Genomic DNA, 15,406 nt, shown 5'->3' with positions numbered 1-15,406 from the left:
TATGTTTTTGCCATAATTTTTTTAAAATTTAGAAAGAAAATAGGTAATCACAAATGTTGCCACAAAAGCAGAGATACAGGAAGTCTCATACATTGCTGGTGGGAATGTAAATGGCACAGCCACTTTGGAAAACAGTTTGGCAGTTTCTTTAAAAAATTAAACATGAACTCATCATATGACCCAGCTATTCCACTTCCAATTACCAATACCCCCAAAATGAGAATATATGTCTAACAGAGGCTTACATGGGAATGTTCATAGCAGCATTATTCGTAATAGTCAAAAAGTGGAAACAACCCAAATGTCCATCAGCAGTTCAATGGAATAGCAAAATGTGCTTTATTCATACATGGGAGTACTATTCAGTAATAAAAATAAATGAACCCTTAAAAATAAAACCTTAAAAAAATAAAAAAATAAATGAACCCTTGATACATGCTATGATATGGACAAGCCTCAAAAAATATTAAGCTAAGTAAAAGGAAGCCACATATACAAAATCACATATTGTATAATTCTGCATATATGAACTGTCCAGAAGGGCAAATCAGTAGAGTAGAGGAGTGGTTGCCTGGGGCTAGAGGTGGGAATGGGAATTAACTGTAAACAAGTATGGGAGATCTTATTTCAATCATGAAGATGTTCTCTTTTTTTTTTTTTTTTTTTTTTTTTTTTAAGATTTACTTACTTATTTTAGAGAGAGAGCAAGAGACCACGCATGAGTAGGAGGAGGGACAGAAAGAAAGAATCTTTAAGCACACTCTGCACCGAGCATGGAGCCTATCATGGGACTCAGTCTCATGACTGAGTAAAACCAAATGAGCTCATGACCTGAACTGAAACCAAAAGTTGGACACTTAATCAACTGAGTTATCCAGGCACCCCTATGAAGATGTTCTAAAACTTGGGCAACCCAGATGGCTCAGTGGTTTAGCACTGCCTTCAGCCCAGGGCCTGATCCTGAAGACCTGGTATCGAGTCCCCCGTCGGGCTCCCTGCATGAAGCCTGCTTCTCCCTCTGCCTGTGTCTCTGCCTCTCCCTCGGTGTTGCTATAACATCTTTATCTTAAAAAGTGGGGATTTAAGACATACTACCTATAGATGATGGAACGTAGATCAAGATAGTTATTTTAGAAGAGAAGCAGGGAAGTGGCATAACTGAGTTAAATCCTTATCTAGCACAGCAGAAGCCAATAGGTAATGTCTAAAGTTGATAAATCAAAAAAATAGTGATAGCATATTTTTTAGAGATGTTTACAGTAACTTTCAGAAGAAAGAGTTTAAAAGTTCCCTCGAGGGTACTGCTGGGGGCAAGCAGTAGTGGAGAATGGTGTTAGTGGAAGACTTCCATCATAAATCTAGTGCAAGTACTTGATTTTTCAGAAATCATTTTCACCAATTAGTAAGGATTAGAGAAAAAATATACACATTTGAAAGACAAAGTTATCCCGTCCCCACCTCCTCTTTAAAAAGAAAGAAATCATTTGTGCTTACAATGGTCATTCTTTTTCCTACTGACTAAATCGTACCCTAGTCCAGGAGTGTATATTCTCAGAATATATGCCTACTCCCTGGTGTTTGAAAAGTTCCTAAAGAGCCCAGAAATGGTTTGGGGCCTTACCCTTTGAATTTTCAAAGCCTAAGCTCCTGGACCTGGGTCCCAGCACTTGTCTCCCAGTAAAGGGAGACCAACAAATGGTATGTGTCTGCCTGGTGTGTCACAGGTACTTACATTGATTTTGGTATAGTCAGGGTTATCACCACATAAATCACAAAGACACTGAGACTCAGAAGGGTGAGTTGAATAAGGTGTGGATATGAGTTTAAAACAATCAAACAAGGATACCTGGGTGACTCAGCGGTTGAGCGTCTACCTTCGGCTCACAAGATCCAGGATCGGGTCCCACATCAGGCTCCCTGTGGGAAGCCTGCTTCTCCCTCTGCCTATGTCTCTGCCTCTCTCTCTCTCTCTGTGTGTCTCTCATGAATAAATAAATAAATCTATAAAAAATTCAAACAAAAATAAATATATAAGGTCTGTGTGCCATCAAAGCCTACATTCTTTATCTCCATCAGTTGGGCTTTCTAATGATCATTTCACCTGTAACAGAAAACCCAGCTTGCTTAAGCAATCACAATATACATCAGCTCATGTTGCTAGAAATTTAACAGTGGTATGGACATCATGGTTGCTGACCCAGCAGCTCAACAGGGTCATTTAGAAAACAGTTTTTGTCTCTCCATTCTGATATCCACAGTTTGGGGTTTATCCTGAGACTGATAGTCAAGTTTAGTGAGAGACTGACTTCTCTCATGGTTATCTATTTCCTAAAATTAGGAAGTCTACAGCCGTGAGCCTCCAAGATCTGGGACTGCCCTATTTTCCCTCTTTTGTAATGACCTAGACTGCCTGCTCTCTCTCAGGAGAGGATTTTAGATACAGACACATTGTTGACACATGGCCTTCCCTTGCACTTGTATTTCTGAGAACCCAATACTCAGGAAATTGAGAGGAAATACTTTTCATTTTTTCTTCCATAGGGACAGAATCTGCCTGGGCGAGTCCTTTTTCTGCGTTACGTGGTCCAGACCCTGGAAGATGACTTCCAGCAGATCCTGAGGAGGCAGCGACAGCATCTGCAGCAATCCATTGCAAGCACTGTGCTGTCCTGTGACAAGCAGCCCCACAATGTCAGGTAACCAGCGCCTGAGCCTGGGGGTGACAAGAGGTTGGGGGCGCAGGTGAGCAGCTACTTAAGGCTCAAGAACATTGACTGGATGAGACTTTATGTCACTCAATAGTGTAATAGGGATAGCTATTAAAACTATAGATGATCCTAAAAGGCAGTCTCTCTGTACCAGCTATGTGTTGGGCACTGCAACTTTTGTGGTTTTACTCAAGACCATCAGATGCCCTTTGGTGTATTTCAGAATTGTCCAGACACCCTCAGGAGACCCAGGGGGAAACTTTAACTTATGTAACTTATAAAAGCTGCTTTTGTAGAATCAGGGCAAGCAAGAGCTTCTGGAAGCTTCAGAGCAGGGAGATACCATATCCTTATAAACGTGATTTCTAGAGTGGTGATCTCAGGCCAGAATTTTCCGCTTGGGACTACAACCTTTGCTTTTTATGGAAAAGGTCCTCACCAGACAAAAGTACCGGCATCACTGAAACTCTTCCATTCATATTTATGTTCCCATATATTCTTGCATGTTTGTTAAAAATAGTTTTCTACAGGCCAATATGGGATATTGACTATTATAACTACTTTAGGTAGAAAAAAGGAGGAAGCTTCATATTGTTTTGAGCATCATCCAGCTTCCCTGCTTAGTTTGCATGACCGTTTTCATCTTCCTAGATGCGGCATTTTACGTAAAGTTTAAATGTTAGTGATTATAGGACAGAAAATCAGTAAGTAGGGAATCTACAAAAAGCATGGGATAGCATAATTGGGTTTTAAATAGAAAAATAACCATTTTATTAATGAGAGCAACTCTACCAGCTATTCTGCTTTGTGAGAATCGGATTGAGTGGAGACAGGAGAAACAAACCCACTTGATCCAGTCATATTAGTTGCTTCCATTTCTACTTTACACCATGCAGAGTATGATCTTGGGTTTGAGGTTTAAAGATAAGCATTGTGGCTTCTAAGTCAAGCCAGATCTTCCATTTTGTTTTTTATCAATGAGAAAAATCTGTTCAGATGGAGGAAAAACCTGCTGTCTGATTCACCAAGAGATGGATATTAGATTGAGGCTGTGGTAACACAGATGTATACATATGTTTATCAAAATTCAAGTAAAAACCTGGTGCAATTTATTATATATAAACTATACCTCGAAGATGAGTTTTTGTTAATTGAAGTATAGCTGACACATAGTGTTATATTAGTTTAGGTGTACAATATAGTGATTTAAGGGGCACCTGGGTGGCTCAGTTGGTTAAGCATAGGCCTTTGGCTTGGGTCATGATCCTGCGGTCCTGGGGTCAAACCCCATGTCAGGCTCTCTGCTCAATGGGGAGCCTGCTTCTCCCTGTTTCTCTCTCTGCCACTCCCCCTGCATATGCTCTCTCTCCTCTCTTTCTGTCAAATAAATAAATAAAAATAAATAAATAAATAAATAAATAAAATCTTTAAAAAAATAAAACAACAGTATAGTGATTTGACAACTCTATATGTTATGCTATGCTCACCACAAGTATGGCTACCATCTGTCACCACACAACACTTCCATAATATCGTTGACTTCATTCCCTGTGCTGTACCTTTCATCCCTGTGACTTATTCATTCCATAACTTGTAGCCTATACCCCCCAATCCCCTTCACCTATTTTACTCATCCTCCCATCCTTTGTGCTCTGACAACCACCAATTTGTTTTCTGTATTTATGAGTCTGTTTCTGGTTTTTTGTTCATTTTGTTTTTAGACTCCACAAATATCTGAAATCATATGAAATATGAAATGAATAATACGAAATCATATTTGTCTTTTTCTGACTTACTTCATCTAGAATAATACCCTCTTGGACTATCCATGTTCTCACAAATGGCAAGATCTCATTCTTTCTCGTGGCTGAGTAATATTCCAGCGTATGTATGTATGTATGTGTATATATACGTATATGTATCACATCTTCTTTATCCATTCATTTATTGATGGATACTTAGGTTGCTTCCATGTCTTGCTATTGTCAATAATGCTGCAGTAAACATAGGGGTGCTGTTCTGAACAAAAGACACAACAGCCATGTTTCTGTTTCAAAAAAGAAAGGAAACTTTATTATTATTTTAGAAACCTAACAGAAACAGAAGAGGAAAGGAATTTACACATAGATTAAGGTACAGTAGGCAATAAATGAGAATAAGACAGTGTTACATTAAATCAGGTGCTTACAACATCCAACCTCATCAGCTGGGGAAACCCTATGGAAACATCCAGGGTGGTGTCATGAGCTGAGGGCACCTGGGTGGTTAAGCATCTGCCTTTGGCTCAGGTTATGATCCCAGAGTCCCGGGATCAAGTCCTGCCTCAGGCTCCCCACAGGGAGTCTCCTTCTTCCACTGCCTATGTCTCTGCCTCTCTCTCTGTGTCTTTCATAAATAAATAAATAAAATTTTTAAAGTCATAAACTACTTTGATTACTGATTATTTATATATGCCCTAATTTTTTCTTCTGAAAGTTTTTAGAATCCTCTTATTGCCCAGTATGCTTGTTGTAGGTCCATATTCACCCACTATACTGGGCAATGAACATCCTTCATTCCTAGAAAATAGAGTTTTTATGTCTGTTATCATGTTTTTAATTTCCAAGGACTTTTTAACTTTGTCTCTTATGTCCCCTTTTAAAATTTTTTTTTAATTTTTATTTATTTATGATAAGCACACAGTGAGAGAGAGAGAGAGAGAGAGAGAGAGAGAGAGAGAGAGGCAGAAACATAGGCAGAGGGAGAAGCAGGCTCCATGCACCGGGAGCCCGATGTGGGATTCGATCCCGGGTCTCCAGGATCACGCCCTGGGCCAAAGGCAGGCGCCAAACCGCTGCGCCACCCAGGGATCCCCCCCTTTTAAAATTAATAAAAAGTATTCTATTCTTGTTTTCTTCTTTCATGGACCCATACATTCTCATATCATTGATGATATTATGGCATTTGTTTTTGTTTATTTTCTGTATAGTCTTATTTTCTCCTAAATTGCTTTTTTAGGGGGAGAGGGGAGTTGGTCTTGGCTACTTTGACCTTTATTTATCTCTCATAATAGAATATTTCCATAAATGTCTGGTAAACCTTGGTAGTCTATCCAAGTTTAAGGGTGACAGACTCAACAGCTGATGGGAGTTCCGAGTACATGGGAGGAATTGTCATTTCTGCACTTCCCTGTAGGTGGAACTGACTGCCTATTTATTTATTTGTTTGTTTGTTTGTTTGTTTATTTTTTATTCATGAGAGACACACAGAGAGAGAGGCAGAGACACAGGCAGAGGGAGAAGCAGGGAGCTCCATGCAGGGAACCCGATGTGGGACTCCATCCCGGGTCTGCAGGATCACACCCCGGGCTGAAGGTGGCGCTAAACCGCTGAGCTACCCAGGCTGCCCACCATTTCTTAAAAAATACTTTGTCAATGTCTTCAGGTCTTTCCTGTTGGGCTGGAAAGGTTTTCCAGAGAACACTTCCTATTTTCTACATAAAGGATAAGGACTGGGATGCCAAGATTTTGAAAGACAAGTGTGGGAAAATAACAAGAGTCTCCGCGTCCAGCATGCATATGTTTACGTCATGCCCCTGTTGTGCTTTGATGCCCTTGCCTCCCAGCTGTGCCTGATATCCTAGTACAAAGACCCTCTGTTTTATCTCTGCAAGATGTTAACCTGTAGTTTAGGGTCTAAAATTTTCTTAAAGAGCTTACAAACCATTATGCTCATTTTCCCTTATATCCTTTAATTCTCACTTCGGAGAAGACTTACACTGCCATTTGCACAGCTTAGTGAAGATTCCTTTTTTTTTTTTTTTTTCTTTTTTGGTAAATAGGATTAAATAGAATTGCTTTTCTCTATTGCTTTTGCTCTACTCTTCCTAAACCAGTTTTCTCAATTCTACTAAGTCAGTTAAAATCCATCCCTTTGGGCAGCCCGCGTGGCTCAGCAGTTTAGCACTGCCTTCAGCCCAGGGCCTGATCCTGGAGACCTGGAATCGAGTCCCACATCAGGCTCCCTGCATGGAGCCTGCTTCTCCCTCTGCCTGTGTCTCTGCCTCTCTCTGTGTGTGTCTCTCATGGATAAATAAATAAAATCTTTAGAAAAAGAATAAATAAAATAAAATCCATCCCTTTGCTAAAGTCAGATTAAGAATCATCCTTAAGCATCTCGGTGGCTAAGTGGTTGAACATCTGCCTTTCGCTCAGATTGTGATCCCAGAGTCCTGGGATCAAGTCCCACATGAGGCTCCCTGAAGGGAGCCTGCTTCTCCCTCTCCCATGTCTCTGCCTCTCTCTGTGTGTCTCTCATAAACAAATAAATAAAATCTTAAATTAAAAAAAAAAAAGAATCATCCTTAAAGGGAAGGAGCACATGGGTAGCTCAGTTAGTTAAGCATTTGACTCTTGATTTTCAACTCAGGTCATGATCTCAGGTTTGTGAGATCAAGCCGCACATTGGGTTCCATGCTGGGCGTGGAGCCTGCTTACATTCTTTCTCTCCCTCTCCCTCTGTGCCGACCCTGACTTCTCTTCCTCTCTTAAAAAAGAAATCATCCTTAAAGCATGAGGGGCAACCCTGGTGGCTCAGAGGTTTAAGTGCCGCCTTCAGTCCAGGGCGTGATCCTGCAGACCCGGGATCGAGTCCCACGTTGGGCTCCCTGCATGGAGCCTGCTTCTCCCTCTGCCTGTGTCTCTGCCTCTCTCTCTCTGTGTCTCTCATGAATAAATAAATAAAATCTTAAAAAAAAAAGCATGAATACACTTGCCTTATTTAGTTAATTGGTAACTTTTGATTTTATGATTAGCATCTCTTAATTGACTCCTCAAATCAAAGGCTGGGACCTTGACAATTACCTGCATCTAACCATGCATCCATCCCCCATCACCTACTTTTGCACCTTCCTGCACCCAAAGTGATCAACATATTGAATGTGCATCATTTCCTTTCCATTTTTATGTAATTTTATATCTAAAAATGTGTTCCTATACAGTATATGTTTATATTTTAGTTCCTTTCTGCTGTATATTAAAGGATATCATGCCACACATAATCTATTGGGACTTATTTTTCACTTTATATTATAGAGTACTAAGGTTTGTCCATACTGTTACTTATCACTGTAGCTTACTCATTTTCACTACTATGTAGTATTCTATTTTGTGAATATACTTCATTTCCCTTCCATCCTCTAAAATTTCACTGTTGTTGTCTCCTTTCCTTTCTTCCCATTCCTTGTGGATTTTTTAAAAGAATTATTTACTATAGCATCAGTGGGATTTTAGGAGGTAACAAAATTAGAAGTGTGTATTAAATCTACCATTTTTACCTGGGTTACCTAAGTGATCATCAATAGTAATTTTGACTGTTTGAGATGGTTTTACCTTACTAACTTTTAGAGCCTTCACCCTGTATATAGTATGACTCTATTGCACATACTCTAAACCTCCATTATTTGCATTAGTAGATGATACCTAATCCTAGAAAGCCAGCAAGGACCTGAGTGGTCATCCAGTCTGACTTTCCATCTGCTCCAGGAAATGTTCCTGGTCAGGAGGCCATGGATACTCTTTGACCTCAGAGGTACCTTTCAATAATCTCAGGAAAATGTCAATATTTCAGCTAGCTGTTATAAGCTTACTGCAATTAAATGTAGGGTTTCCATTAGACTTGTTTAAATATTGAAAATCACCTAAGATCCCTCTTCATTGCCTTTGGAGAAATCTAGGGGCTTCAGAGCCCAGGTTTAAGGCTGTGGTTTTGAGCACCATACAATAAGACAGAAGTTTAAACTTTTTTTGTTCTAATCTTTTTTCCATTGCAGGGATGTTATCAAGTGGTTGGTCAAAGTAGTAACTGAAGATGGATTAACTCAGCCCCCAAATGGGAATCAAACCTCTTCAGCAACAGGAATCTTGAAGGCCAGCAGTAACCATCCTTCTCCCCAGGCCAACCTGACAAAGAACACCAATCAGCTGTAAGGAGCAGGCACAAATTGTCTTTCCCAGGGCTGTTGGGATTTATTGCAGTAAAGAACAGCAGTATTCCTAAAAGAAGTTTCCACAAAATTAACAGGCTCTTGAAACATAGGCTGATTCTTACTAAAGACTGGCTTAGTTTGTCTAAATTCTATGCCAAAGTTTAACAAAAGCAGATGCTTTCCCTCTCAGATGAATAGGACTTCACTAAGTGAACTTAAGTTCATAAAGTCGAAGTGAAACAAAAGCTAGGGAATTTTGTTTCCTGGATTCTAAGTGACAGTGCAGGGTTGCAGCTGCTCATCACTTCAGATGACCATTGATGGAAGAGAAGTCATGGATAGTGGGTGTTCCAGCAGCCTGTAGTCCTCAGGGAACTTTATGTCTCTCCTCCAGTCCTGAGAGAAGAATAGCAATTCAACCTGCAGATTCTAGCAAGTTATAACAGCAATGACTCAGACCAGGGCAGGTCCCATTACCTCAGACCACACTGAGAAGAGATTCTTGGCGTTTCTTTTATGGGCTTGAGAGTGGTTTTGGCATTTTTTGAGAGATGCCAAGATTTTAGGATCCAGAGCTGTCCTTATAAGTAACCTACCATTCCATGTCAGTCATACTATTAAAAGCCAGTCACATTTGACATTTCAAATACAACATTTATGCCTAAATTCATAACACTATTTTATAATCTAGTTGCCCCAATCTAATTTTCATATAAGGCCTATGGGTTTTAACTAATTGAAGAGAGAATCTTGTATTTAAAGGGAGAATGTTTAGAACAATAAAGCACTTGCTTGACTGGGTGGGGGAGGCCCTAAAGTAGGGCTATCTTAGAACCCTAGTATATAGATCCAAGAGAGAAGCAGACACTATTCCTACAATAGAAGAAAATCTTTATCATAATCTATTTTATTACTATTATTTATTATAAGTAAATATTGCTAGAAATAAAAATAAGGCCCTTGAAAAGTCAGTTTATCATGATCGTAACGATAGGCACTACCATTTACCATTAATAAGTGTGAATCTGCCAGATATCTTACACAGCACTTATAACTTCATGAAAAAGATGGTATTATTCCCCCGTTTTAGAGATGAGAAGACTTGGGCTCAGAGCAGTTTAGTAACTTCTCAAAAGTTGACCAGCTTGTGATCATAGAGCCTGTAATGTCATTGCAGAATCTGATGCCAAAGCCCCTGGCCCACCTATTGTGTTACTAGCTGAAGATTTTCTGAAAACAGAGCCCTTTCTTCCATCACAAATAAAAATGCATGTTAAAAAAGGCTGACTTCAGGCCAGGCCCACCTTTCTGAGGGAAAGCCTAGATTCTTTTTGCCTTACCAGCCTGGCTTTCTCCCACATTTAGGTCTTGATGGGAGAGAGGGTCAAAGTCCACCAGCTGAAGTTCTGAGACTGAACTTTGTAAAAGATAATTGTAAAGGAATCAGTGACAGGAAAATCATATGGTAAATATGTATTTTCTCCTGTATCAAAGAAGTTCAAGTGACTAATAGTCATCCTGGACCCGTTTCTTCATCTGGAAAATAGAGAAGTTATAAGTTAGATCCTTAAAGCTATCTAGATCCTTAAGATCAAATGTTTCTATCTTTGAATTTAAAAGGAGCTTGCTTTTACAGCTCAACCACAAGTTCTGAGAGGTTCAGATAGTATGATCTGGCAAAAGGGATTCAGGTAGGTGAAATTGCTAAATAAAAGCATGCCGATAGCTTGAGTAGTTCTTTCTGACCTAGTATGTGCTTTACAAGATCTTTTCATAGACGGGAGGGGACCTCTCAACTAACAGGGTGGCTCTTTGCCACATTCTCCCACTCACTTGTATTCTATGTTCTGGACACAGGATTGTGTGTCAGCTGCAAAGGATGCTGTCCATAGCCGTAGAGGTAGACAGGACCCCCACCTGCAGCTCCAATAAAATTGCTGAGATGATGTTTGGGTTTGTGCTGGACATTCCTGAGAGGAGTCAGAGGTGAGTCTTAGTTTTGTTTCTGTCTTATGTTCTGGGAATAGAATGTCCTTTTTTTTTTTATTTTTATTTTTTTTTACGATTTATTTATTTTAGAGAAGAGCGAGTAGGGGTGAGGGGCAGAGGGAGAGAGAGTCTCAAGCAGATTCCACACTAAGTGTGGAACCTAACTTGGGACTCAATCCCACGATTCCAGGATCATGACCTAAGCCAAAACCAAGAGTCAGATGCCCAACCAACTGTACCACCCAGGTACCCCTGGGAACAGAATTTCAAAAGAAAATTCTGAGCAGTAGTTAAATTGGGGGAAAAAAAAAAAGAGGTGGAGAGATAGTTCCTGTCTCTTTAACCTTTTGGGGAAAAAAAAGGTTCTCAATGAATTATGTGCAACTAAGGCATAGGTTCTTGAAATAGGCAGGATACCATAACTGGAGCCTACAGTTTCTTATTTAATTCATTTGGCTAATAACTTTACTCATCCCTCAAGGTTCAGCTATTCCCTGATCCTCAACCATAGAGCCTGATATAAATGTTCACTAGAGGCTTGATGAATGAAGTAGGCATGTCCACTATTAGGGGAAGAAGAGGTGAGCCAAGAATGACAACAGTTGGACCTGTAGAAAAAGCCCAGAGAGTAAGAATTAAAAATTCAGTTTCTCTAAGCATGAATTAGTAAAGCTTTCCCTTAGGAGGGGATAAAGAAATAGAGTTCTTGGCTAGGACCAACAATTCCTCCTTTTAACCAGTAATTTTAGAATCTAGAGGAAAAAAATAAATGAATGAATATGAATTCATGAATAGTTGCTAGCACAGGAAATAACCATGAGAGAGCCATTGTAACCCTTGGGGAAATTATCTCCATCAGCTCTATGTCTGACTTCTCATGCCTAACCCCTAAACTCCCAGATGGCAGCTAAGACTATTATACAGTTCTGGTTCTTCTATTAGAATAAAATGTCAAATCAAATAGTGCTGTAATCAAGATTTAATAAAAGTACCCCACTAAGGTTAAGAAAAACATTTATTGGGTCCCTGCAATGTGCCTGTAATTGTCTGTTATATTTTCATGAAACTATGATGTTATTCTCCCTATTTAGCAAGTGAGAAAAATACTCAAAATAAGGAAATAATTAATCCAAAGTTACACAGCTAATTAGATTCATACATATTTAAAGCCAGGACTTTTTAATCCCAAGTTCAGTATTCAAAGAAGTCCATATGTTATAGTAGTCAGATCAAAAGAAGTGTACATAAATGTCATGCTTGCTCTATCACTTTGTCAGGATTATTTCGTTTGGGTCCAAATCCCATACCATTCATTCATTTAAGCCCAGATTCTTATGAGAGATGGGAAATCTAAGGAATGGGTAACTATAAACACATTTAGACTTAACATTGACAAAAATAATTTAAATAAAGCCTGATCCTATTTTAAAACTCAGAATGGGCAAATTGGCAATCACCCAGATTATACTAGAATATAATTTATATAGCCTTTACCTTGATTTATTTAAAATTGTTTTAAGTTCAGATATACGTTACATACAATTAAATTGTATAACTAATTTACACAAATATTCCATGGGTTTTGACAAATGCATAACCATGTGACCTGTCATGTTCCAATGGTTCATTGATAGTATATACAAATCCTGCAACCTTGCTAAATTCACCTATTATATCTACTGGGAATTTTTTTTCAGTTTTCTTGGGATTTTCTATATACACAATCATATTGTCTACAAATAAAAACATTTAAGTTAACATCTTCCTTTCCCATCAATATTCCTTTTGCTTCTTTTTCCTGCCTTATTATATGGACTAGTAATCCAACAGAATGTTGGAGAAGTAGTAAGAGCAGACATTCTTGCCTTATCCCTGATCTTTGGGGAAACATTCAGTCTTTGACCATTAAGTGTAATGTTAGCTGTAGATGTTTCATAGGGGTCCTCTATCAGATTGAGGAAGCTTCCTTCTATTTCTAGTTTATTGAGTGGAGTGCTTTTATGAAGAATAGGTATTGAAATTTGTTAAATATATTTTCTGCATCTATTGAGATAATCATAATTTTTCTTCTTTATTCCATTGATGTGATGAATTACATTGATTAATTTCCTAATGTTAAACCAACCTTCATTCTGGAATTAAAAAATTGTACTTGGTTGTGATATGTTACCCTTTTTGTGTATTGACAGATTCCACTTACTAATATTTTGTTAAGGGCTTTCTCATCTGTGTTTACAAAAAATATTGATCTGTAATTTCATTTTCTTATAATGTTCAACTTTACTCATATTTAGACAAATATAAATTAAAAACTACAGTGAGATACCATTTTTCACCTATCCAAATAGAATTTTGAGGTACAATAAATACACTCCATTAGAGAAGTTTTAAGAAACCAAGTACTCACACATTGCTGGTGGTAATGCAAAATGGTACAAATCTATCAGGAATTTTGCAATATCTAACAAAACTAAGTGTACATTTACCTCTCGACTCAACAATCTCACTTCTAGGAATTTGCCCTGAAGACACACTTCTAACAGTATGAAAATACGATATGTAGGATATTCATTACAGCATTGTTTGTAATTGTAAAATATTAGAAACAACCCAAAAGCCCATACATAGGGCAGTGGCTGAATAGCTGTAGTACATCTACCCAGTGGAATATTAAACAGCTATAAAAAATAAAAATTAAAAGTAGGAGCAAAATTACTGAGCTGATTTCCAAAATATATTGTTAAGAAAGCAAAATACAAAAGAGTATGCATAGTAAGTATATGTATCTTTTTGTAAGAAGGGAGAAATTTTTAAATGTACATGATTATCCTCATTTGTCAAAAAAGTTAAGATAAATGGCAAGTTAAGATAAATGGCAAACTAATCAAATTGCTTATGTACAGGGAATGGATGGGAATGGGCTGGAAAGAAGAAAATGTAGGCCAGAGTAATACTAGTGGTGGTGTTGGTGGCATAATACTTCCAAGTATACTTCTTTGTATAGTTAAAACTTTAGGAACCACATTAATGTTTTATATTCTCAAAAAAGGAAAATAAGTTAACAAGAGAGTTGAAAGATATATCAACAAGGGAGGGCCTAAGATGGAATACAAATACAAATTAACCTGTGTTTTAATAACATAACTGGAGAGAAGGAAGGGGTGTGAGGGAGAATAAGCCCAAGTAACTTTTTTTTCAGTTTTTATTTTTAAATAATTATGGATTCATAGGAGGCTGCAAAAAACAAAACAGAGAGGTCCTATGTATCTTTCACTCTGTTTTCCTCCAGTGATTACCTCTTACATAACTATAGTACAATATCACTAACAGGAAATTAACATTGGTACAATCCATAGAACATATACAGATTTCACCCATTTTATATGCACTCATTTGTGTGCAATGCAATCACATGTAGATTCATGTAACTATCAGCACAATCCAGATATACAGAACTGTCTCATCTCCACAAGGATCCCTTTCCTTTTATGGCCACACCATCCATCTTCCCCAATCCCTGGCAACCACTAATCTGTCCGAGTAATTTAAAACATAGTATTTGGACTAAATACTCTCAGGCTAAAGAGAAAACGAACTGTAAATAAATATTGAACTCTAGTTAGTAGATTCTTTTTCACAGAGGTATGAGTTAACAATTCAAAAACTATCTTATGTGTATTCTAGGATTAAACAAATAAATGTATTGTGGATAATGAAAGCCAAGTTTCTTATGGTCAGAGAAGAGAGTTACACATATGAAAAGGGGAAAGGATAGAAGGAGCCCTGTGGTGCTAGATTGGAATTGGAGGTATCAGTATGAACTTGTGGTTTCTAACAAATATAGATAGATAAAGGAATAGATATAGATGTGTGTGTATTCATACATCTTTTTCCTACCTCTACCCACTGAGAGAACATAGAAATAATTACACCTTAGTAGCAATAAGCTCACCTAGTACCCAGACATTTGTTTCTAAATACCAATTTACAGTAAAAGAAACCAGAGTTTCTTGAAGAAGAGGAAGATTGCACAGCTAAGGTAGGGAAAAATACAAGATGAACCTGGAACATCTTGTGCCAGGAAGTAAGGAAATGTTCAAAGGATGTTCAGAACATGGTAGGTTAAAGGGCTTCTACTGACCAAATCTGGGATAATTTAGGCATCAAAATAAATATTGAGAGTAAAAGACTGTAACTATTAAATAAAATAAGAGTCTATGATTCTAATACTGTCAAGAAGGAAGGAAGAGAAGGGATGTTCTTCCTTACAGTTGAAAGCCAACTAATAAATGTAAAAAGAAACAATGAGTTAGGAAAAAATGCCACTTGACAACCATCATAATAGTTAATTCAGGTATGAATGAATATTAAAATGGTGAAAGTTTCTGGAGTATCAAGGTATTTTCATAATCTCAAGGTATATTGCCATAAGATATTCATTAATTATAATGGGAAAATAATAACTTTAGAGTGGAGGCATTACCTTAGTCACTAAGTGTTCAAAGTTAGCATTAACAATAAGACAAGTTGGCATCGTATGTCTTTTCATATGATGCACTGAGAAAAACAATATAATTCTTGCAATACTCTTGCCCAAAAATGCATAACCTCAATCTAATTGTGGAGAAATATCAGACAAATCCCAAATGACAAATAGTCTATGAAAAAAACTGACCTGCACTTTTAAAAAATGTCAATGTCATGAAGGACAAAATGAAGTTGAGGAACTGTCCCAGTTCAAAGT

The 15,406-nt window shown here is 37.9% G+C and overlaps 1 protein-coding gene across 4 annotated transcripts in view; it reads left to right on the top strand.

Moving 5' to 3' along the window:
- Window positions 1-15,406, top strand: part of SIMC1 (SUMO interacting motifs containing 1) — a 78,802-nt gene that overhangs the window by 43,372 nt on the left and 20,024 nt on the right. For all 4 annotated transcript variants that reach the window (XR_013378076.1, XM_077895462.1, XM_077895465.1 and 1 more), the window contains exons 5-7: window positions 2,542-2,696; window positions 8,518-8,670; window positions 10,531-10,659. Coding sequence is in view for 3 of the 4 variants with exons in the window: in XM_077895462.1 (XP_077751588.1) it covers window positions 2,542-2,696; window positions 8,518-8,670; window positions 10,531-10,659 (437 nt within the window). In the remaining variant the exon portion in view is untranslated. The remainder of the gene's footprint in view (window positions 1-2,541; window positions 2,697-8,517; window positions 8,671-10,530; window positions 10,660-15,406) is intronic.

Source organism: Canis aureus, chromosome 4 (genome assembly GCF_053574225.1).
Source record: "Canis aureus isolate CA01 chromosome 4, VMU_Caureus_v.1.0, whole genome shotgun sequence".
Classification (NCBI taxonomy): Eukaryota; Metazoa; Chordata; class Mammalia; order Carnivora; family Canidae; genus Canis; species Canis aureus.
This window is presented reverse-complemented; position numbering and strand designations above follow the sequence as displayed.